This window comes from Trachypithecus francoisi, unplaced genomic scaffold, assembly GCF_009764315.1.
Source record: "Trachypithecus francoisi isolate TF-2019V2 unplaced genomic scaffold, Tfra_2.0 Lachesis_group3, whole genome shotgun sequence".
NCBI classification, from domain to species: domain Eukaryota; kingdom Metazoa; phylum Chordata; class Mammalia; order Primates; family Cercopithecidae; genus Trachypithecus; species Trachypithecus francoisi.
In genome coordinates this window covers 127,684,223-127,704,846 of record NW_022681468.1, presented here as the reverse complement: position 1 = coordinate 127,704,846, position 20,624 = coordinate 127,684,223, and the positions used below count along the sequence as shown (strand labels likewise).

At 34.9% G+C, this 20,624-nt stretch overlaps 1 protein-coding gene across 3 annotated transcripts in view; it reads right to left on the bottom strand.

The window, feature by feature from the left end:
* VPS13C (vacuolar protein sorting 13 homolog C) overlaps positions 1 to 20,624 on the bottom strand; it is a 197,684-nt gene that overhangs the window by 166,616 nt on the left and 10,444 nt on the right. For all 3 annotated transcript variants that reach the window (XM_033189884.1, XM_033189885.1, XM_033189883.1), the window contains exons 2-5: positions 13,461 to 13,504; positions 10,146 to 10,188; positions 3,801 to 3,896; positions 1,963 to 2,064 (exon numbers count right to left, since the gene is read on the bottom strand). In XM_033189884.1, coding sequence (XP_033045775.1) covers positions 1,963 to 2,064; positions 3,801 to 3,896; positions 10,146 to 10,188; positions 13,461 to 13,504 — 285 coding nt within the window. The remainder of the gene's footprint in view (positions 1 to 1,962; positions 2,065 to 3,800; positions 3,897 to 10,145; positions 10,189 to 13,460; positions 13,505 to 20,624) is intronic.

The following is a 20,624-nucleotide window of genomic DNA, read 5'->3' as shown; positions in this document are numbered from 1 at the left end:
AGGAGTCAAAATTTCCTAAGTCTGAGTACAAAATGTGTGCATAATAATCACATTACCAATTAAACAGTCAATCATGAAAACAAACGAGACTACATACCACGCCTTTTCTTACAGGTGACTGAAAACACTAAAATATTTTTTAGACAAATACAAGCTATGCTCCATCTTTAAAAAAGGAGGAATTTAAGATCTGTTTCTAAATAATATATGTAACATTATGCAATTGTAAATGATAAATGCGTAATTATATGTTATATCAATATATCTAAGTATACATCAATATATACCTAATGATGAATATACATATGTTAATATCCTAATCTGAATAGTTTCAAGAAAAAAATGAAATTCTAGTGCTCCAGTCTTCATTTTTATAGGACTACTTTTACATATATTAGCCAAAACTGAATATAAAGAAAAAAATCACACTTAATTGTCATGAAACAAAACCATTCTCAGTTTGCTTTTTTGCCACGCAAAAGTAATACAAATAAAGAAAACTGTTTTCCTAAAAATATAGATACTTAAGCTTCAGCAGGAAGATAAAATAAGCTTATGTGTGAAAATAAGGGGAAAAAATGTTGAGGCTTTTAGAAAATTTCTTCCATTACGGTAACCTCTGTATTTTTAAATAGTTTAGTAACTTTTAATAAAAGAATCAATATTTCTGCATAAGAAAAAAATACTTGGAGCAAGAATTTAAAACTTTGATTAAAAACTTTGAGGAACAAGCTATTTTTAAAAAGGATTTCTAATTGATTCAATTAAATGACAACAGCTTAAGCTAGGAAAAGAAATCTTATTATATCTAAATATAATTAACATTATTTCTTTTTTTTTTTTTTTTTTTTTTTTTTTGGAGACGGAGTCTCGCTCTGCCCCCAGGCTGGAGTGCAGTGGCGCGATCTCGGCTCACTGCAAGCTCCTCTTCCCGAGTTCCCGCCATTCTCCTGCCTCAGCCTCCCGAGTAGCTGGGACTACAGGCGCCCGCCGCTACGCCCGGCTAATTTTTTTGTATTTTTAGTAGAGATGGGGTTTCACTGTGTTAGCCAGGATGGTCTCGATCTCCTGACCTCGTGATCCACCCGTCTCGGCCTCCCAAAGTGCTGGGATTACAGGCGTGAGCCACCGCGCCCGGCAATTAACATTATTTCTAACTCAATATTTGCTTTATCTTTCGAGAGAGATCATCTTCATCATAAAAATACATACACATGCCACTAAACAACACAAAAATTATATAAAATGCTAATAACTCATAAACCCTAATCAGCAATTGCTAACTGACTTAACAGAGATAAACATTAGATGTCTGGAAAAGTCCTTCAGTTCATCACTCTATAGACTACTCTTTTTCATCATATCTTTGTTCTTGCTCTATAAACCAAATCAAAGTCATCAGATTTATTTTTAGATAAAAACAAAAATGTAAACGTAAGACAAGATGTTAAATTGTTAAAACCTGAAGAATCAAGTTTTGTCGTTTTGTTTTGTTTTGTTTTGTTTTTAATATCCTGTACAACGTGAAGGGAGATAGCTAGGACTAGAATTACAGCAGCATTTCCTCTAAACATACTTTCACTATAGCATTATGCTTAACCTCATTATCCAGCAAGAACACAGGTAAACATGCACACAAAGAAACTGTTAACATTTGCCCAAAATAAACAGACGTGCAAATACAGAAAATTTGGAAAGTCTCCTAAAGTAGCACAATAAAAATGACTAATTAAGAAAAGCGGAAAAATCAAATTAGCAACATGATAAAACACTTACAGAAAAAAGGCAATTACTTTTTCCTAAAAGTGAGCCATGAAAATATAACCAATATTTTGAGATTTAAAAAAAATTATTTCTTTAGAACTTCAACTTATGAAGGCTTATGAAAGCATCTTCTTTAAAGGATATTAAATATATCTAAAATACAGGTATGTCTAAGTTTATCTCAAACAAACTTTTTACCTTTTTCTGCTGCTTTTTGAAGGGCTTCTTCAATTCGGGATAGCTCTTTCTGTTTAACATCCTGCAAGGATTTTTCTTCTTTTTCAGCATCATACTTAATACCTAAAAATATATAGTCAATTCACACAAAAATAAATGGAATTCATAAATAAACAAATGGAAAAAGTTCAGCCGCATTATGATTATGTAAGTATGTAATCTTGCTGCAATACAAAAATACTTTCACATTTTTAGTTTTATGAAATGTTTAAACATAAATTATTCCTATTCACTTACAAAAAACTTAAATACAATAAGGAGGAGGGAGGAAAAGAAATTACAGGTAGAAAGACAGGTAGGAAAAAGGGAGAGAGGAGAAGAGTGAGAACAAAGATAAGAAGTAGAAACAGAAGGAAGACAGAAAGTACACCAGAATATTGCTCTGTCAGTGGTAAATTTTGAGTAACTACAAAATAATTTAATATCCAATACTACCTGGGATCAATATAGATTGATTTTTTAAACTTTCAGAAAGTAATTCAGAATATGCATCAACAATCATAAAATATATAAGCTCTTTTTATCTAGTAATGTCATTTCTGATTATGCAATCTAAAGAAATAACACAAAAGAATAAAAAAGATCTATAATGACGTATTTATAGTATTGACTACAATGACATATTTATACTACTGACTATAGTATTTACTAGTATTTTTAGTATTAACTATAAAGCAAAAAATAGTAGGTAGCCCACAACAGAATACCATAAAGCCTTTCAAAACTGTCACCGTCACCGTGAAAACTGTGAAACATATCAAAAATGTATATAATAAAAGGCCAAGTCAATGTTGTATATATAATGTGGTAACAGCTACTGAAAATCGGGTATGCATAAGCTAAAGACTGAAGAGCAAAATGTAAAAATAAAAATTTTATTTATACAATGGTTGAGCAATTGTACGTTCTAAATTTTTCCCTAAAACATCCAAACTTTTCTTAACATTAAATTGTTACTATAAATGAAAAAAAAAATAATAAAGATATTAAACATCACTACTTTAAAACATTAAAAATTAAAATACTATCTTTCTAAGGAAAAAATTACCAATTTTACACATTTTTTGAGAGAACATTCACTCAAAATCAGAAGCAACAAAATAGGAAAAAAATAAATTTTTGAATCTTGAAATCTGGAGATTAACACATCAGGATATTTTTAAAGATTTATTTAGGCCGGGCGTGGTGGCTCACGCCTGTAACCCCAGCACTTTGGGAGGCCGAGACGGGCGGATCACGAGGTCAGGAGATCGAGACCATCCTGGCTAACACGGTGAAACCCCGTCTCTACTAAAAATACAAAAAAAAAAAATTAGCGGGGCGTAGGGGCGGGCGCCTGTAGTCCCAGCTACACGGGAGGCTGAGGCAGGAGAATGACGTGAACCCAGGGGGCGGAGCTTGCAGTGAGCCGAGATTGCACCACTGCACTCCAGCCTGGGCCACAGAGCAAGACTCCCTCTCAAAAAAAAAAAAAGATTTATTTTACTTCATTTATTATCAGTAAATCTGCCTAATGCAGCTCAACAGGAAGCCTTAGTTGCAAAACAAGTACTCATAGAAAATAGAATAAATTGCAAAAATGAATTAAATTTTCAACAACAAAACTACTTTATACACAAATGTGGTAAGATATATGTGCATACATATATAAAATGTATGCATATATGTGCATCTATGTATGATTCATTTATTTAAATTACCTTCTATCTTAATAAATACATGTATTAAAATACTTCACTCAGGTAACAATTTAATTTCAATGTGATGTTACTGAATGGTTATAACCTAAAATAACGTACTTGCTCCAGGGACAACAAGCAGGTATAATCCTTCTAGAGTCGCAACAACTGCTTCTCCATAAAGGTTTTTCCAAGGAATCTTCAAAGTTAATTTATCTAAAGAAACATAATTTCAACCTTAAATTCTTATTTGACTGCTCAAGAAGACATAAATTTCTCATTTTCCATTAAGAGAAAAAGCATAAAAAACTCTTCATGCATATAGTATGTATATCACTCAGAAAAAATGAAAAAACTCCAACACTGAAGTTTACAAAGGTCTTTTCCACATAATATTACTATTAAGTGAATATTCACATTGTAATTTCTATTTTTCAATATAAAATATTTTGATAACCATTATCCATTTAATATTCAAAAACTGTAAAATGAATAAGTCAGCTATTATTTCAATCCTGAAAAAAAGCAAAGTCGGCCCTAGATAAGTTAAATTAATTGCTTAAGTCTACCTAGTGAGTTAAGCAGTGATGAGATTATTAGTAAGGATGCTGAACCAGATTTGGTGCACAACAACAGTTGATAGTCTTAATATTGCACATGCTCTTCTATCCACATCAACAAATAAATCTTTACACATCAACAGTAAAATAATATCCGCACAAGCTACCAGGAAATGAAGCAGTAACACAGAGAAGAGATGCAAAGGAACTTTGTGCAAATGGAATTTTGACAGCATACCAAATTGTCACAACAGGAAGAGGCTAGCTCTAAAGGCAAGGCACACTGTATTATGAATAGTGTTATGAGTCACAGGCAACTCAGACCAGTTATATTCCAAATACCTGCTTATAAAGCACTTAGAAGACAGAACTCCAAGTTCTCTCTTGGAAACAATGGTATTCATGTCAGGTCCTCCTGAGGTGAGCCCACAAAAACTTTCACTCATGACACAGATGAACTATGGCCCTAATATTACTGTCCCAAGTTTGGGGTTTTATGGGGAAAAGCCAGTTCAGGGCAGACAAGAGAAGTCCAAAGGGACATGCTCTCAGCTAAATTTTGAAACAAGCAAAACCTATCAAATCTTTCCATGTTTCTTTCCCTAATCTCTAGTATTCCCTCTTTCCAGGTCTCCAGGCAGCAAAATGTCCCCAATCTGCCTTACTATAGCAATTCTATCCAAACCTTTCCTACACATAAGTTTTACATGTTCCAAAATAAAATACCTTCCTTCATCATAATTTTTAAAATTATATTTAAAATCTATAGATCTCTCAGAGATACTAATCAAGATTTTCAGAAGAAAAGAATTTGATTCAACTAAATCATGCTTGTATGTGAGTAATTAAGTCGTTTACACCACCAGAATCACTGGTGGTTTTTCATTTAAAATCATTTTTAAATGAAAATGTTCAAAGTTCAAAGAACTGAAAAACAGTGTAACAAACTAAAGAGAAAATAAAATAATGCAATGTAAGACAGAATATTTGAGGTCACCTAGATGGATATGTAGGAAAGCCAGTTTTACCAGGTATCTATTTCCAAGGTTAAAATATCAAATGATTTCTCCATTTAGATTTTCACTTCTCTTCAGCTTGTAAACCTGCTGAGTTTCTTAAATGGCTTGCATGTCAAGGGAAGTCTACAACGTTCTGGGTCATTTCTAAGTCCAATGATTTTATATTTACAATGGGTACTGTTACATTTGTAATTATCTCAAAATCTCCTAACAAAATTTATTTGATTGCCTTCTTGGTGAGCATAAGATTGAAAAAGTGGGAAATGTCCTTTTAACTAGCACACCAGAAAGGGACTGTCTGTTCCCTAAACCTTTTCTTCTATACATTTATACTCATTATCCCCCCAGCTCTCATAAACGTCCTAGAATTGAGTTTTTTATATATTACCCCCTCCTATTACAGATCAGGAAACTTTTCAAATGTTTTAAATTTTTAAGAAAAAGGATAACTCAAGGGCACCCACAAGTATGTCTAACTCTTAGAAAAACAAATCACCTTGAGCTTAATTAAGCCACACTGACCCTACAGGTTAGGTATAGTATTTTAACCTAAGGAGAAATTTAACAACTAATATAAATGCTCTGTAAACCAAAAAAAAGATAGTTATAAAGACAATATACTTTGCATACTTATTTGTAAAGGATCTCTCATTAACTCACTGGGTAACACTGAAGGAAGCCATTAAATCTTTGTGTACTTTAAAAACAAAAAGAACAAATTCTGAACCAATAGAAAACCTCCTCCAAAATATAAATCTAGTTGTAAGAATATAATAAGTAATGCAAAATTTCTTTAGTCAGCTATAATTCATCTAAGACGCTGGAAATACAATTTTCATCTATGTTCTAATTTTAGATGTCTATAACTTCCTTGAAAACACAGATATCACTTTCATCCTTGCATCTCTCACAGCACTTGCATAGTCTCGTACATAACATGTGCATAAATATTTCAAAAGTAAAATAATAAATGAATGGCTACAACTTCTATATTCTAGGATTTCAGTTAAGCATATAGGGCCACAATACTTCTAGAGCACTGCTACACATCACCACCACATTCAGAGCTATTTAACAAACAAAAAAGATGACACATGCCTAAACATGCTTTTCATCTAAGAAAATTTATCCTGTTTCAAGAGACAAAAACATAAAAATATTCTTATATATTAAAAGGAAACATATATGTCATATAAAATGACCCAAACAGAATTATCCAAATAATTGCTAAGAGATGCTAGAGTAGTGAAAGACAAAGCCTTCCTATAATACAGAATATTGAATAAAGAATAAAAGTGATATGGTGTAATAGCAGGGTGATGAAGCTGGGAGAAAGGATGTAGCATAAGTAAAATTATAAGAGTAAGTCATTTGGGGTTGTAATTTATATATTTTTTAAAGTAAATCCTAAACATAAAACCTGAAACTATAAAATTCCTAGAGGAAAAACTCATCCGGACATCAGCCTAGGCAAAGAATTTATGACAAAGACCCTAAAAGCAAATGCAAGAAAAACAAAATTAAACAAGTGGGACTTAACTAAGAAGCTTCTAGGCCAAGCGTACTGACTCACACCCGTAATCCCAGCATTTTAGGAGGCCAAGGCGGGTAGATCACTTGAGCCAAGGAGTTCAAGAATGGCATGGGCAACATGATGAAACCCTATCTCTACAAAAAACACAAATATGAGCCAAGCATGGTGACACACCCATCGTTTCAGCAACTTGGGAGGCAGAGGTGGGAGCATCCCTTGAGCCCAGGAAGTTGAGGCTGCAGTAAGCCATGACTGTGCCACTACATTCCAGGCTGGGCAACACAGCAAGACTCTGTCTCTAAATTAATTAATTAATTAATTTTTAAAAAGTAAAAATAAAGATCATCTGCACAGCAAAAGAAATAATCAACACAGTAAACAGACAACCTATAGAAAGGTAGAAAATATTTGCAAATTATGCTTCCAACAAAGGACAAATATCCAGAATCTACAAGGAACTCAAACAACTGAACAAGAAGAAAACAACCCCATTAAAAACAGCAAAGTACATAAACAAACATTTCTCAAAAGAAGAAATACAAGCAGCCAACAAACACATGAAAAAATGTTCAACATAACAAATTATCAGAGAAATACAAATTTAAACCACACTGAGATACTATCTTACACCAGCTAGAAAGGTTATTATTAAAAAACCAAAAAATAACAAATATTGGCATGGATACAGAGGAAAGGGACCAGTTGTGTACTGTTGGTGAAAATGTAGACTGGTTTAACCTCTAAGGAAAACAGTATGGAGATATCTCAATGAACTAAAAATAGAAATAGCAATCCCACTACTGAGTACCCAAAAGAAAATAAATCATTATATAAAAAGACACCTGCACTCATATGTTTATAACAGCACTATCCACAATAGCAAAGTCACGCAACCAACCTAAGTGTCCATTAACAATTGATTGGATAAAGAAAATGTGATACATATATACCATGGAATAGTATGCAACCATAAAAAAAGAATGAAATCATGTCCCCTACAGCAAGATGGATGAAGTTGGAGGCCATTATCTTAAGTAAATCAAGTCAAAGGTGGAAAATCTAATATTGCATGTTCTCACTTGTAAGTGGGAGCTAAGCAATGGGTACACACAGACATAAAGATGCATAGTGGCCTTTGCAGTACACTGAGCTCCACAGAGACATTGCCAGGGCAAGCAAGAGACAGGAATTAATAACCAGAACATATAAGGAACTCAAACAACTCTACAGGAAAAAAATCTAATAATCTGATTTAAAAATGGGCAAAAGATCTGAATAGACATTTCTCAAAAGAAGACATACAAATGGCAAACAGGTATATGAAAAGGTGCTCAACATCACATCATCAGAGAAATGTAAATCAAAACTATAATGTGATACCATCTCAACTCAGTAAAAATGGCTTCAATCCAAAAGATAGACAATAACAAATGCTAGCGAGGATGTGGAGAAAAGGAAGACCTTGTACACTGTTGGTGGGAATGTAAATTATTACGGCCACTATGAAGAACAATTTGGGGGTTCCTAAAAAAACTAAAAATAGAACTACCAGCCAAGCGCGGTGGCTCATGCCTGTAATCCCAGCACTTTGGGAGGCCAAGGCAGGCAGATCACAAGGTCAGGAGATCGAGACCATCCAAACACAGTGAAACCCCATCTCTACTAAAAATACAAAAAAGTAGTCAGGCATGGTGGTGGCAGGCGCTTGTAGTCCCATCTACTCGGGAGGCTGAGGCAGAAGAACGGTGTGAACTCGGGAGGCAGAGCTTGCAGTGAGCCGAGATCACACCACTGCACTCCAGCCTGGGCAATACAGTGAGACTCCATCTTAAAAAAAAAAAAAAAAAAACAGAACTACTGTATGATCCACCAATCCCACTGCTAGGTATACATCCAAAAGAAAGGAAATCAGTATATTGAAGAGATACCTGTACTCTCATGTTTAATGCAGCACTATTCACAATAGCCAAGATTTGGAAGCAACCTAAGTGTCCATCAATAGATGAATGGTTAAAGAAATGTGGTACATATATACAATGGAGTACTATTCAGCCATAAAAAGGAATGAGATCCTGCCATTTGCAACAACATGGATGGAACTGGAGGTCATTATGTTAAGTGAAATAAGCCAGGCACAAACAGACAAACTTCACATGTTCTCACTTCCTTGTGGGAACTAAAAATTAAAACAACTGAACTCATGGAGACAGAGAGTAGAACAACGGTTACCAGAGGCTGGGAAGGGTAACAGGGGAGGATGGTTAATGAATATAAAAATAAAGTTAGATGAAATGAATAAGACCTAGTATTTGATGGCACAACAGGGTGACTACAGTCAACAATAATTGATTGTACATTTAAAAATAACTAAAAGAGTATTAATTAGATTATTTGTAACACAAAGAAAGGATAAATACTTTGAGGTGATAGAAACCTCATTTACCCTGATGTGATTATTACACACTGCATGCCTGTATCAAAATATCTCATGTACCCCATAAATATATATACGTACTATGCATCCACAAAAATTAAAAACAAAAAAATTTAACGGAAATAATAGACACTGGGGACTCCAAAAAGGGGTAGAGATTGAAGGAAGGGGGTGAGGGTTGAAAGATTACCTGCTAGATACAAAGTTCAATATCTGAGTGACAGATGCCCTACAAACCCAATCCCTACTGTCACTCAATGTATCCATGTAACAAACATACACATCAACAACCTAAATCCAAAATGTAAAAAAAAATAAATTAAATAAATAAATAAAAATAAAAACCAGATAGCATGGACTAGATGGGAAGACTTTGTAGATTAAATTTCCTATTGAAAAATGTATTCAACAAAGATATATATTTACTAGAGATGGTCTTAGTGTAGGAGTTTAACTGCAAAGAGAGAGACTTTGTACTTACCAAAACATATCCTCCATACCACATTGCTGCATAATATATCAAGTGAAAATGGTTGAACAAAACATGAAGGAAATAAGCTACATTTACAGTTTATCTACTAGAGTTTGCAAATTATACTACTTTCACATTTAAAGAAAAAGCACATAAAATTTGGAAATCTAATTTGAAAACGAAGGTATGTTTTGTGTGGTGGAACCAAAGCCTGAAGAATGCAATTGCAGTTCAAATATCCTTCCATTTTCTACCTGGTCATAAAATAAGAAGTATGTACGTTTTATATATAATATACATTAGGCTCAGAACTCTACAAGCTCTAAATAACATAAGCAAAAAAAATCTCTCACACTTTTAGTCAAATTTTTTTATGTTAAATAACACAAGCAAAATAGAAAACGGAAAGGACTAAGAATAATTCAAATGAAGACTAAAGTACTTACCAATTTGGCCAGCCTTGACTTTAAAAGGAACATCCAATTCACTCTTCAGAAGAAAGAGAAAATGTAAAGGACATCTTAAATTATTAAGCCAACCCAAAAATCACTTTTGTGTGATCATTTAAATACACATCTCTAAAGAAGAAAAAAAAATTTTTTCTATATTTGAGTAACTCATAAAAGATATGTTTTATAGCCCAAAAAACATTTTATAGTCCTGGTGTGGTGGCTCACACCTGTAATCCCAGCACTCGGGAAGCCGAGGCAGGTGGATCACCTGAGGTCAGGAGTTCGAAACCAGCCTGGCCAACATGGGAAAACCCCATCTCTAGCCTGGTGTGGGGTGGCAGGTGCCTGTAATCCCAGCTAATCAGGAGGCTGAAGCAGGAGAATCGCTTGAACCCAGGAGGCGGAGGTTGCAGTGAGCTGGGATCACGCCATTGCACTCCAGCCTGGGTGAGAAGACGAAACTCTGTTTCAAAAAAAAAATTTATAACTTAAGCTTTGACTTTAAAGAAAGAATTCACAAGAGAAACAAAATGATAAATAGGAAAAATAGAAAAAGTTTGTAAATAACCAGGTAAACTGGTTACTAGTTTTAAGTAAACCAAATCAAATGGAAATTAAATTAAATCAAATGAATTTAAACACATGGACAATGTTTATCTGAAATTCTAGAACAGAAAAAAGAAGAGAGTCTTTTTGCATAAACTAGTTGAAAACAATACTGAACAACAGTGCTCTCTCAAATATTTAGTAAATGAATAAATTTAAAAATCTTAAAAAGAAAAGCTAGATTCCCAATGTATTATTTACAAAATTAGCATTACATTTAGATAAGTTACAGACAGGTATCAACAAATAATAATAAACTTTCACCTACCTATATTCCAAACAACTAGAAAGTTCAAATAACTTCTTTTGTTCAAAGAATACTAAACAATAACTGATATCCATAATGATCATCTAAGTCTTTAGAATTATTAAAAATTAAACCAGTCAGTACAGCCTTTCTGTTAGCTGTAACTTAATATATACTAATACTATAAAAATCTGACCACCAAAATATAGGTAATAATTAACTAAAATAATCAATTTACCTGATCATCTGATTACATCTGAACTCTATGTAAACAGGAATTGAACAGAATACTATTATAACAGTTTTAGATAAAAAGTCTTTTCTAGACCAAAAAAAAAAATTCTTTGCTGCCAATAGGAGCAGCTCTGTCCTCCGGGAGGACAGGAAAGATAAATTCAAGGGAATTCGCATTATACAGGATACAAACGGCAAACTACAAAAACGTGGTCTCATGCTCATTTTAATCCTCCTGAAATAATTTTCACACAAAATAAATGTAAAGAACCCATATCAAATTAAAAACTCATCAATTTGGTTTAACTGGGGAAAGAAGCTACTTTGAATTAAAAATATAAATTACAAAATAGTTTATTATATTTAATTATAACCAAAACTTGAATTAGGCTAAAACAGAGTTCAAATAATTTGTCTCCTAAGTATGTTAGATATATATCCTGTCACTACAATTCTATTTATATTGTCATAAAGAGAGAAAAATAAAACCTCTATTTCAATCTATAACAACAGAATCAGAAGGTCTAAATTTTTGTTTAAAATTTTAAAAGTTGGCCGGGCGCGGTGGCTCAAGTCTGTAATCCCAGCACTTTGGGAGGTCAAGACGGGCGGATCACGAGGTCAGGAGATCGAGACCATCCTGGCTAACACGGTGAAATCCCGTCTCTACTAAAAATACAAAAAACTAGCCGGGTGAGGTGGCGGGCGCCTGTAGTCCCAGCTACTCGGGAGGCTGAGGCACGAGAATGGCGTAAACCCGGGAGGCGGAGCTTGCAGTGAGCTGAGATCCGGCCACTGCACTCCAGCCTGGGCGACAGAGCGAGACTCCGTCTCAAAAAAAAAAAAAAAAATTTAAAAAGTTTCTGGGCGCGGTGGCTCAAGCCTGTAATCCCAGCACTTTGGGAGGCCGAGACGGGCGGATCACGAGGTCAGGAGATCGAGACCATCCTGGCTAACACGGTGAAACCCCGTCTCTACTAAAAATACAAAAAACTAGCCGGGCGAGGTGGCGGGGCCCTGTAGTCCCAGTCGGGAGGCTGAGGCAGGAGAATGGTGTAAACCCGGGAGGCGGAGTTTGCAGTGAGCTGAGATCCAGCCACTGCACCCCAGCCTGGGCGACAGAGCGAGACTCCGTCTCAAAAAAAAAAAATTAAAAAGTTGTAGCACCCTATATAAAAAAGAGAAAAATATTTAAATATTTTGAGTACCTACTATGGGCCAGGCTCTGCTTCTCATCTTATTCAAGCCACAAAGACACAGAGATATTAAATTGCTTTATAATTAACTCCACTGTATAGATGATTAAACTCATGCTAAAAGATCAAAGAAATTAAGAAGTTAGGCTAGGTGCAGTGCCTCACGCCTGTAATCCCAACACTTTGGGAGGCCAAGGCAGGTGGATCACCTGAGGTCAGGAGTTGGGAGACCAGCCTGGCCAACATGGCAAAACCCCATCTCTACTAAAAATACAAAAATTACCCAGGTGTGGTGGCACGCGCCTGTAATCCCAGCTACTAGAGAGACAGAGGCAGAAGAACTGCTTGAACCTGGGAGGCGAAAGTTGCAGTGAGCTGAGATCATGCCACTGCACTCCAGCCTGGGCAACAGACTGACACTCCATCTCACAAAATTAAAATAAGAGGTTAGAAACCTGCAAAACTTAAACAATAAACTCATTAAGTGACTTCATAAACTCACATTTAGCCGAATAAGCTAAACAGAAACCTAACTGGGCGGGGGAGGGCATTGTTTTGCTTGTTTTCAACTCAACAATAAATGACACAAATTACTTTCTGGAGCTGGAGTCCAGAAAATCCTATTTTACCTCTTAATATTACTATAATAAGGCCAGACTGTCAATATATTTCCAAAATATAATTATTAGCTATGTTATTCAAAATCAAGCCCTCATTTATCTCAAAAATATGTAAAGATACTTCCGAAGAAAAATATTTCTATAAGGAAAAAGTCAACTACAAAACTATATACTCAAATCAGATTAAGGAGAAACACTCCGTTTCCAAGAGATACTATTTTGATTATTAGGGGAAACAATTTCTAAATCTTTAATCTCAGATTTTCCAACAGCAAATAGTTAAACAAGTAATCCTTTGAGTGATTCCATCACTTATCTAGTACCTGGTATCAGATGCCTAGTAAGCAAAGGTTTCTAAGAACTTACCAAATTAAGTGAGTTATTAGCATAGTTTAAAAAAACTTACCAGGGCATTTTCTTTTATCTGTAGATTATCTAAAGCCACATTTCCTTTAAAAAAAAAAAGAAAAAGAGAAAAATATTACAATAACATACCAATTAGTAAATCTATCATAATGTAGTGCCAAGCACTAAGAAACTGTGCTAAGTGTTAAGAATACAATGATAAACAAAGCTGGCTTGAGGTTCCCAGCACAAAACAGTTGCTATATATGCTCACAAGTTATTAATTGCAGCATACTATAGGTTAATCCAGTGTAAAAGAAATTATAAAATATTAAACTAGCTAACATTTAAACAAACAATGGGAAAGATGTGGGAGCTTTTTGGACAGAACTTTAAGACAAAGAAAGTAGCCATCATTTTGAATGATTAAGCCAAAATCTCAAGATATAAAGAGATGATTACAAGGTCAGATCAATCATCCTGGGTTATTTAATATGGCATCAATTAACATTTTCTTCAGAAACATGGTGTTAGTCTTTCATGTCTCCAAACATTCTACCTTCCCAATGATTACTGTATGTGCTTCTAATATTCTTAATCAGTCCAACTTTTATTATATTCATATGCTGTTATAAAAATACTATCACATGACTCAAATTTTAAACACTATCCCTATATTTGTTGATACACAATAGTTAAATATTCATGCTTACATAAAAATTTAAGGAAAAAGTTTTCATTTCACTTAAATTATGTTAGGGCCAATAAAACTATAGTTTCAACATTAAATGCAGGCATAAATTACTGTTATCTGTTTTCTTAATCATTTATGACATATTTATTTTTTAAAACCTATAGTAGCTATACTCCCCATTAATCTTTTTCAATCAAGTAACTTTTTCTTCCGGGTATTTTGGAGTGAATTTAAAAGTATATTTGATTTGTTTATGTCATTTTAGAGATCTGCTTTTCCCAGATCTCAAAATTATTAAACAAACATTTATTAAGCACCCATTATATGTTAGGTGCTGGAAAGAGAAAGATTACTAGAACAATACCCCTGCTATGAAGGCACTCAAACAGCTTAGTAGAGGGGACTATGCAAAAGTAACTGCAGTTTTTGCTATTACTTTTAATGACAAAACTGCAACTACTTTTGCACCAACCTAACAATTCTCTAAAATTTTAGAAATATTCCAATAGAAGCGTACACAAGACGAAAATGAGGAGCCACCTAACTGCCTAGGGAAATCAAGAACACACACAGGTTTAGGCTGGAAGGCTTAAGTAGTATTTACTGGGTGGATAAGAAAAGAGGGCAAATAGTTAAGTGTGAATAAGGCATACTTTAGAAAGCACATACGTTTTGGTATAACTGGAGGGTATAAGAAAAGGATACAAGATAAGTTCAGAAAGGTAGGCAAGGGCCAGACTAATGAAGAGCTTTCAGGATAAAAAATTCCAGACCACCAAAACAAAGAGACAAAATATATATAATAGAGATTATGTTATTTTAGAATCATTACTCAACTGTCCTAAAGAGTAACTATTGATCTGTCCAAGCAATTTAGCTACAAGGATATTTCAGTATTGGGAGGGAAAGAAGGAAGGACAGAAGGAGGGAGGGAGAGAGGAAAGGAAGGAAAGAAGGACCTAAAGATCTAAATGTCCAGCAAGAAGGCGTAACTCACAATACATCTATATTACAAACAAACAAAAAAAAAAAAAGTAGAAAGACATGGGGAAATGTTCATAGAATATTGAGTTTTTTAAAAAGTAAAAGAATGCCCAGATTGACCTAATTTTAAAAGTATCTATACATGCACAGTGTGTGTGCATTCCACACATACACAGAAAAAAAATGAAAAACTGTAAAAAAGATGCCATAATGCTCACAGTGGTTATTTCTATGTAATAAAGTTCATTTTCTGTGTGTGTACAGTTCTCAAATTTTCTAAAATAAATTGTCAAAAACTATAATGAAGGAAGAAAAGAGGAAAAAACTTCACAAATGGTAAGAAAATACTATAGTATATAGTAGGAGGGAAATGAAAGAATACAGGCAGTCAGGAAACTTCTATAATACACTGAAAAGAAATTAAAACCTAAAATAAGGCAGTAACTTCAGGATCAAAGAGGTAGAGTCACAGTAAAGAGTTATTTTGGAGGCAGAATTGACAGGATATCATCACTGCCCAGATGTAGGAATAATAAAGTAGTCATGGAAGACTAGTGTGTTCAGCAACCAGGGAGAAAAAAGTCCTTACATATTATATATGCACTAAAATTACATAAAGACAAATATTCCTGGATTCAAATCTGTCACATGATGAATGACACAAAATTACAATTGAGAAGTCTATTCTAGCCCACAGGGTAATCTGCACAGATGGTAGTGCCTATCTGAAGCCATCCAAACTAGTTTAATAAGATCTAAGGCCCATATGCAGACTTTCAACCCTGCTCATAAATTCTGACTGTTCTACCTAGTCATTCTCAATTGGTGGGCCAACGGTCACCAGGAGTGATCAGAAATCATCTGCATTGGGGATGAAGTCTTTATAACAATTGTTAAGGCACTAACATAATGTTTGTAAAAATATAAATATACTTATAAAAAATGGGCTGTTTCTGTTGCAGTGACACTTTACTTGTTTGATCAAGTAGTAGGAGAGCAGGTGGTAGTTAAGATGTGAAATGTTGAAAACTACCAATATGGCTAACAGAGTTAAACAAGTATATTTAGACAGACTGGCAGACAAAAAGAGATTGTACTTATTATTACTACTGGGTGGTAGAATTAAAGATAGATTTTTTATTAATGTTTTTCAGTATTTTCTAGTTTTTATGAGTAGATATTATTTTTACATGAAATTATTATGGAAATTATAAGAAGGAAAATGTGGAAATAAAACAAAAGTAAATTCACATGTCAATATGATTTAAATATTTTTATATAAATTTTTTCTATATCTAGTATTGCCTTACCCCTAGACACATAAGAATAACAAAGAAATATTGGCTGGTGCACGGTGGCTCACGCCTGTAATCCCAGTACTTTGGGAGGCCAAGGCAGGTGGATCACAAGGTCAGGAGTTTGCAACCAGCCTGGCCAACATGGTGAAAACCCCGTCTCTACTAAAAAAAAAAAAAAAACACAAAAATTCGCCGGGCACAGGCATGGTGGCATAAGCCTCTAATCCCAACTACTCGGGAGGCTGAGGCGGGAAAATCACTTGATCCAGGAGGCAGAGGTTGCAGTGAGCTGAGATGGTGCCACTGCACTCCAGCCTGGGCGACAGCAAGACTCCATCTCAAAAAAAAAAACAAAAAAACAAAAAAAGAAGTAGCTATTTCTGCCACTCAGTCCGACAAATGCATACTTCCTCTTTGAAAATGTGAATGTTATCTAACAAACAGTAACTATAACAGTGAAATAAGCATAATACATTCTCCAAGTTATTTGCACTGAAGGAGGAGCTCTGGTTCTAATACAAAGAATAGGGAAAGAATAAGCAGCATAATTCAGATTAACAGTGGCACCAGTGTAAAGAGGTAAAAGTGCACTCCTTCATGCAACCAGTAGATGAGCACTTATCTTGGTAAGGCACTGGACTAACAAGTACTCTCCACTAAACTGCATGCTATTCTGACTGATAAATATGCAGCAGTGTCATTCCATATCCTATGAATTCCAGAAATCCTGTTTAAAGAAAAAGAATTTATAAGACCAAGATTAAACCAGATCTCCCCTAAAAATCAACCATTTTATATTTAACTGAACACCGATGAAAAAGATTTCATTTTCCTTTTCTACCTTAAGACAACATAATAATACTATACAATGTAAATAACTTTACTGCTATAGCCAGATCAGGGCTAAGAATACGTAAGAGTCATAGAAAGTTCTCAAAAAAACTAAAGGAAGGGTAAATATTTATGTCTAATCTTAAAAAAAAAAAAAAAAAAAAAAAAAACAGGGATATGGTGACTAATAATTGGAGATGAATAAACTTAACTCTGCCAGCAAGGAAAGCTCTAAAGCCAATCCCACAATCAAGTGGCTCTAATCTTGCCAAGTCTACACAGACTAAGGTGACAGAGAAGGAAATTCTGTGAAGTGATCTCCCTTATGCTGGACTGACAGGCCCATGAGAGGAGGGTAGACAATACGCTTAGTAAGTAGGCTGTGCTTCAGAACAGACCCCATATGATTCTCATTAATAAACTACAAATATTTTGGATGTGCATACACTGCTAGAAAGTCACCATAGTTTCAAAGCCAATCTTGGAAGATATTTTAAGAAATACACTAAAAGGACCGGGTGCAGTGGCTCATGCCCGTAATCCCAACACTTTGGGAGACCGAGGCGATTGGATCACTTGAGCCCAGGAGTTGAAGACCAGCCTTGCCAACATGGCGAAACCCTGTCTCTACTAAAAAATACAAATATTAGCCAGGCATGATGGCAGGCACCTGTAATCCCAGATACTCGGGAGGCTGAGGCAGCAGAATCACTCGAACCAGGAAGGCAGAGGTTGCAGTGAGTCAGGATCATGCAACTGCACTCCAGCCTCAGCGACAGAGCCAGAGCAAGACCCAGTCTCAAAAAAAAAAAAAAAAAAAAAACTAAAAGGGTAAATCCTGTATCAAAATTTAGTATTCTTCTTCAATGAATCAGAAGATGAAAATGGAATTAGCAAATGACACGAAGAGTTGGAGTCATCGCAAAAAAAAAAAGTAGAAATAGTTGCTAAATTATAGAGAACAACCAAGCTAGTATATTTATAAACAAAAATCAAATGGTACTGGCACAATATGGAAAAGCCTGCCTAAGTCCAAGAATGGCTTTTTAAATAATGGCCTACAAAATAAATGTAAGAAATATAGTCCTATTGTTAAATACCTCCAACCAGAAATAATCTCTCTAAACTTTTGCAGAAACTCAGGCAATACCTTTCTTATGGTACTTAACACTTAACTTTACATAAATCCCCACTCTGATTATAAACTTCTTACTGATTCTCCTCAGAGTAGGTACTCAATAAATATTGACTTCAGAATGCATATTGTACTGGGGTGGAAACAACTACAATAAGATCATAAATCTTTATTATTTCAGAAAACACTTTCAGATATATAGCATTACTTGATCCTCACAGCCTTCTAGGCAAGAAACAGGTTGTATATATTAAGCAATAGAAGCTGAGGCTTGGAGAGGTTAAATGACTAGCCCAAGAATTCTATGGCAACCTAATAGTAAGTGGTAGTCCCAAGGCCCAAATCTTACAACACTCAATGCTATGTTCAGAATAACACTGTTCTCCCAAATAGCAGAGCATAAAGGGTATAGGATTTTAATTTAGAAGGTAATTCTACCTCCCTGGAAAACAAAAATGCCATAAAAGAATCAGACTCAGCATTCACAGGCCAGTGTGGTTGTTGGTTCCACTTTTGGTTTCTGTATTTTCAAAGAGATGTAAAAAAATCCAAAACAAAAAGGCTAACTAAAATTAGTGTAACAAGGGCACAGGCAGAAAGGCAGGATACAGTCAAGGGGGTTATGTTCAGAGCATAACCGGAAGAAAAAATAGTGCCATGGGGCAAAACAGATGCAGGAGATGGTATTACAAAATGGTCATTTTAGTACTTTATAAAAATCTTTTTTTTTTTCTCAAAAGACAGAAGTTCTGAAGTTATGATTTAGAATTACTGGGGACCATAAAGACTTTCAAATCTAAGCCCCTCTCACTTTATACACGAAGAAATTAAAGTCTCAAGAGATCTGGTAGTTTATCCAAGGTTATACAATTTTTTTTGTGGCAGTACTAAGAATAGAATCTATGTCTCCCGACTCCCAGGTTAACATTCTTAATATAAAACATAGAGGTTAATCCAAAACTGCGATTAAACACAAAAACCATCCAACAAACACCATGCCATATTCCATGAAACTAGCTTTGCATATAAAGAATAGTGAAACAAAGAATGCTATGTACTTATTTTTTAAGATTTTATGTATCTATAAGATAAACATTATTTATCTGAAAGCATATCCAAGTGTTCTGACACATTCATTTTCCAAGGAGGTGAGCTAAAGTAGATGACTGAACAGTTTTTTAAAGCATGAATCAAATTATTTTAATGATTTATGTTTTAGTAAAGAATACCAGGCCAGACGCGGTGGCTCAAGCCTGTAATCCCAGCACTTTGGGAGGCCGAGACAGGCGGATCACGAGGTCAGGAGATCGAGACCATCCTGGCTAACACGGTGAAATCCCGTCTCTACTAAAAATACAAAAAACTAGCCGGGCGAGGTGGCGGGCGCCTGTAGTCCCAGCTACTCGGGAGGCTGAGGCAGGAGAATGGCGTAAACCCGGGAGGCAGAGCTTGCAGTGAGCTAAGATCCGGCCACTGCACTCCAGCCTGGGCGACAGAGCGAGACTCCGTCTCAAAAAAAAAAAAAAAAAAAAAAAAGAATACCAAAGAAAATATTACAGCTATTCATTTCAAATGAATCTAGCTAGTCAACCCAAATTAACCAATCTAGACTCCTTTTAATGAGTTCACAGTGACTTTGTCTTCAGAGAGGAAGACAGGAAAAAGAAAGGAAACAACTCTGACTCTCACTCCTGCCATTTCCCTACTGAAACAGGAAGTTTTGGCAATGAAAGGTAGAAAGCTGCAACGTGCACTGAACTTTCTCCCTTTCAATTCACTTCAGGGATCCCATGATATTGAGTAGTGTGGTAGAGCTTCCTAGCAGAATGGTTACCAAAGCACCAATTCTCAGTTCTAGTTCTAGAAAAGGAGTGATTTTTTTAATTAGTAATGCTACTTACGTATGTGAAAAGGTGCTTAAATTTAAATTTTTACGCACTGCTTTAACTGGTAGTAACTGAGCCTAAATATATATTACACTATCGACCTTTTCATTATTGTGTATTGTATATGCTATAGGACAAGCTAATGAGAAATGTGGCCTCCACTACACTAAGTGTTGGCTGGGAGGAAAAAACTAAAGAAAATCCCTCTACAGGTTTAGAAATACCTAGATACTGCCATCTTTTACATGTCAAAGCCAAAAAAAAAAGCAAAAAGAGCTGCTTTTTCTTTCATTCTCAAGCTGCCCTACAGGTAGGTACCTCTTATGACAATATATTACAGTAAATTAGACTATATATATGATAAGTATATATCTAATATATACTTTAATTAAGTATA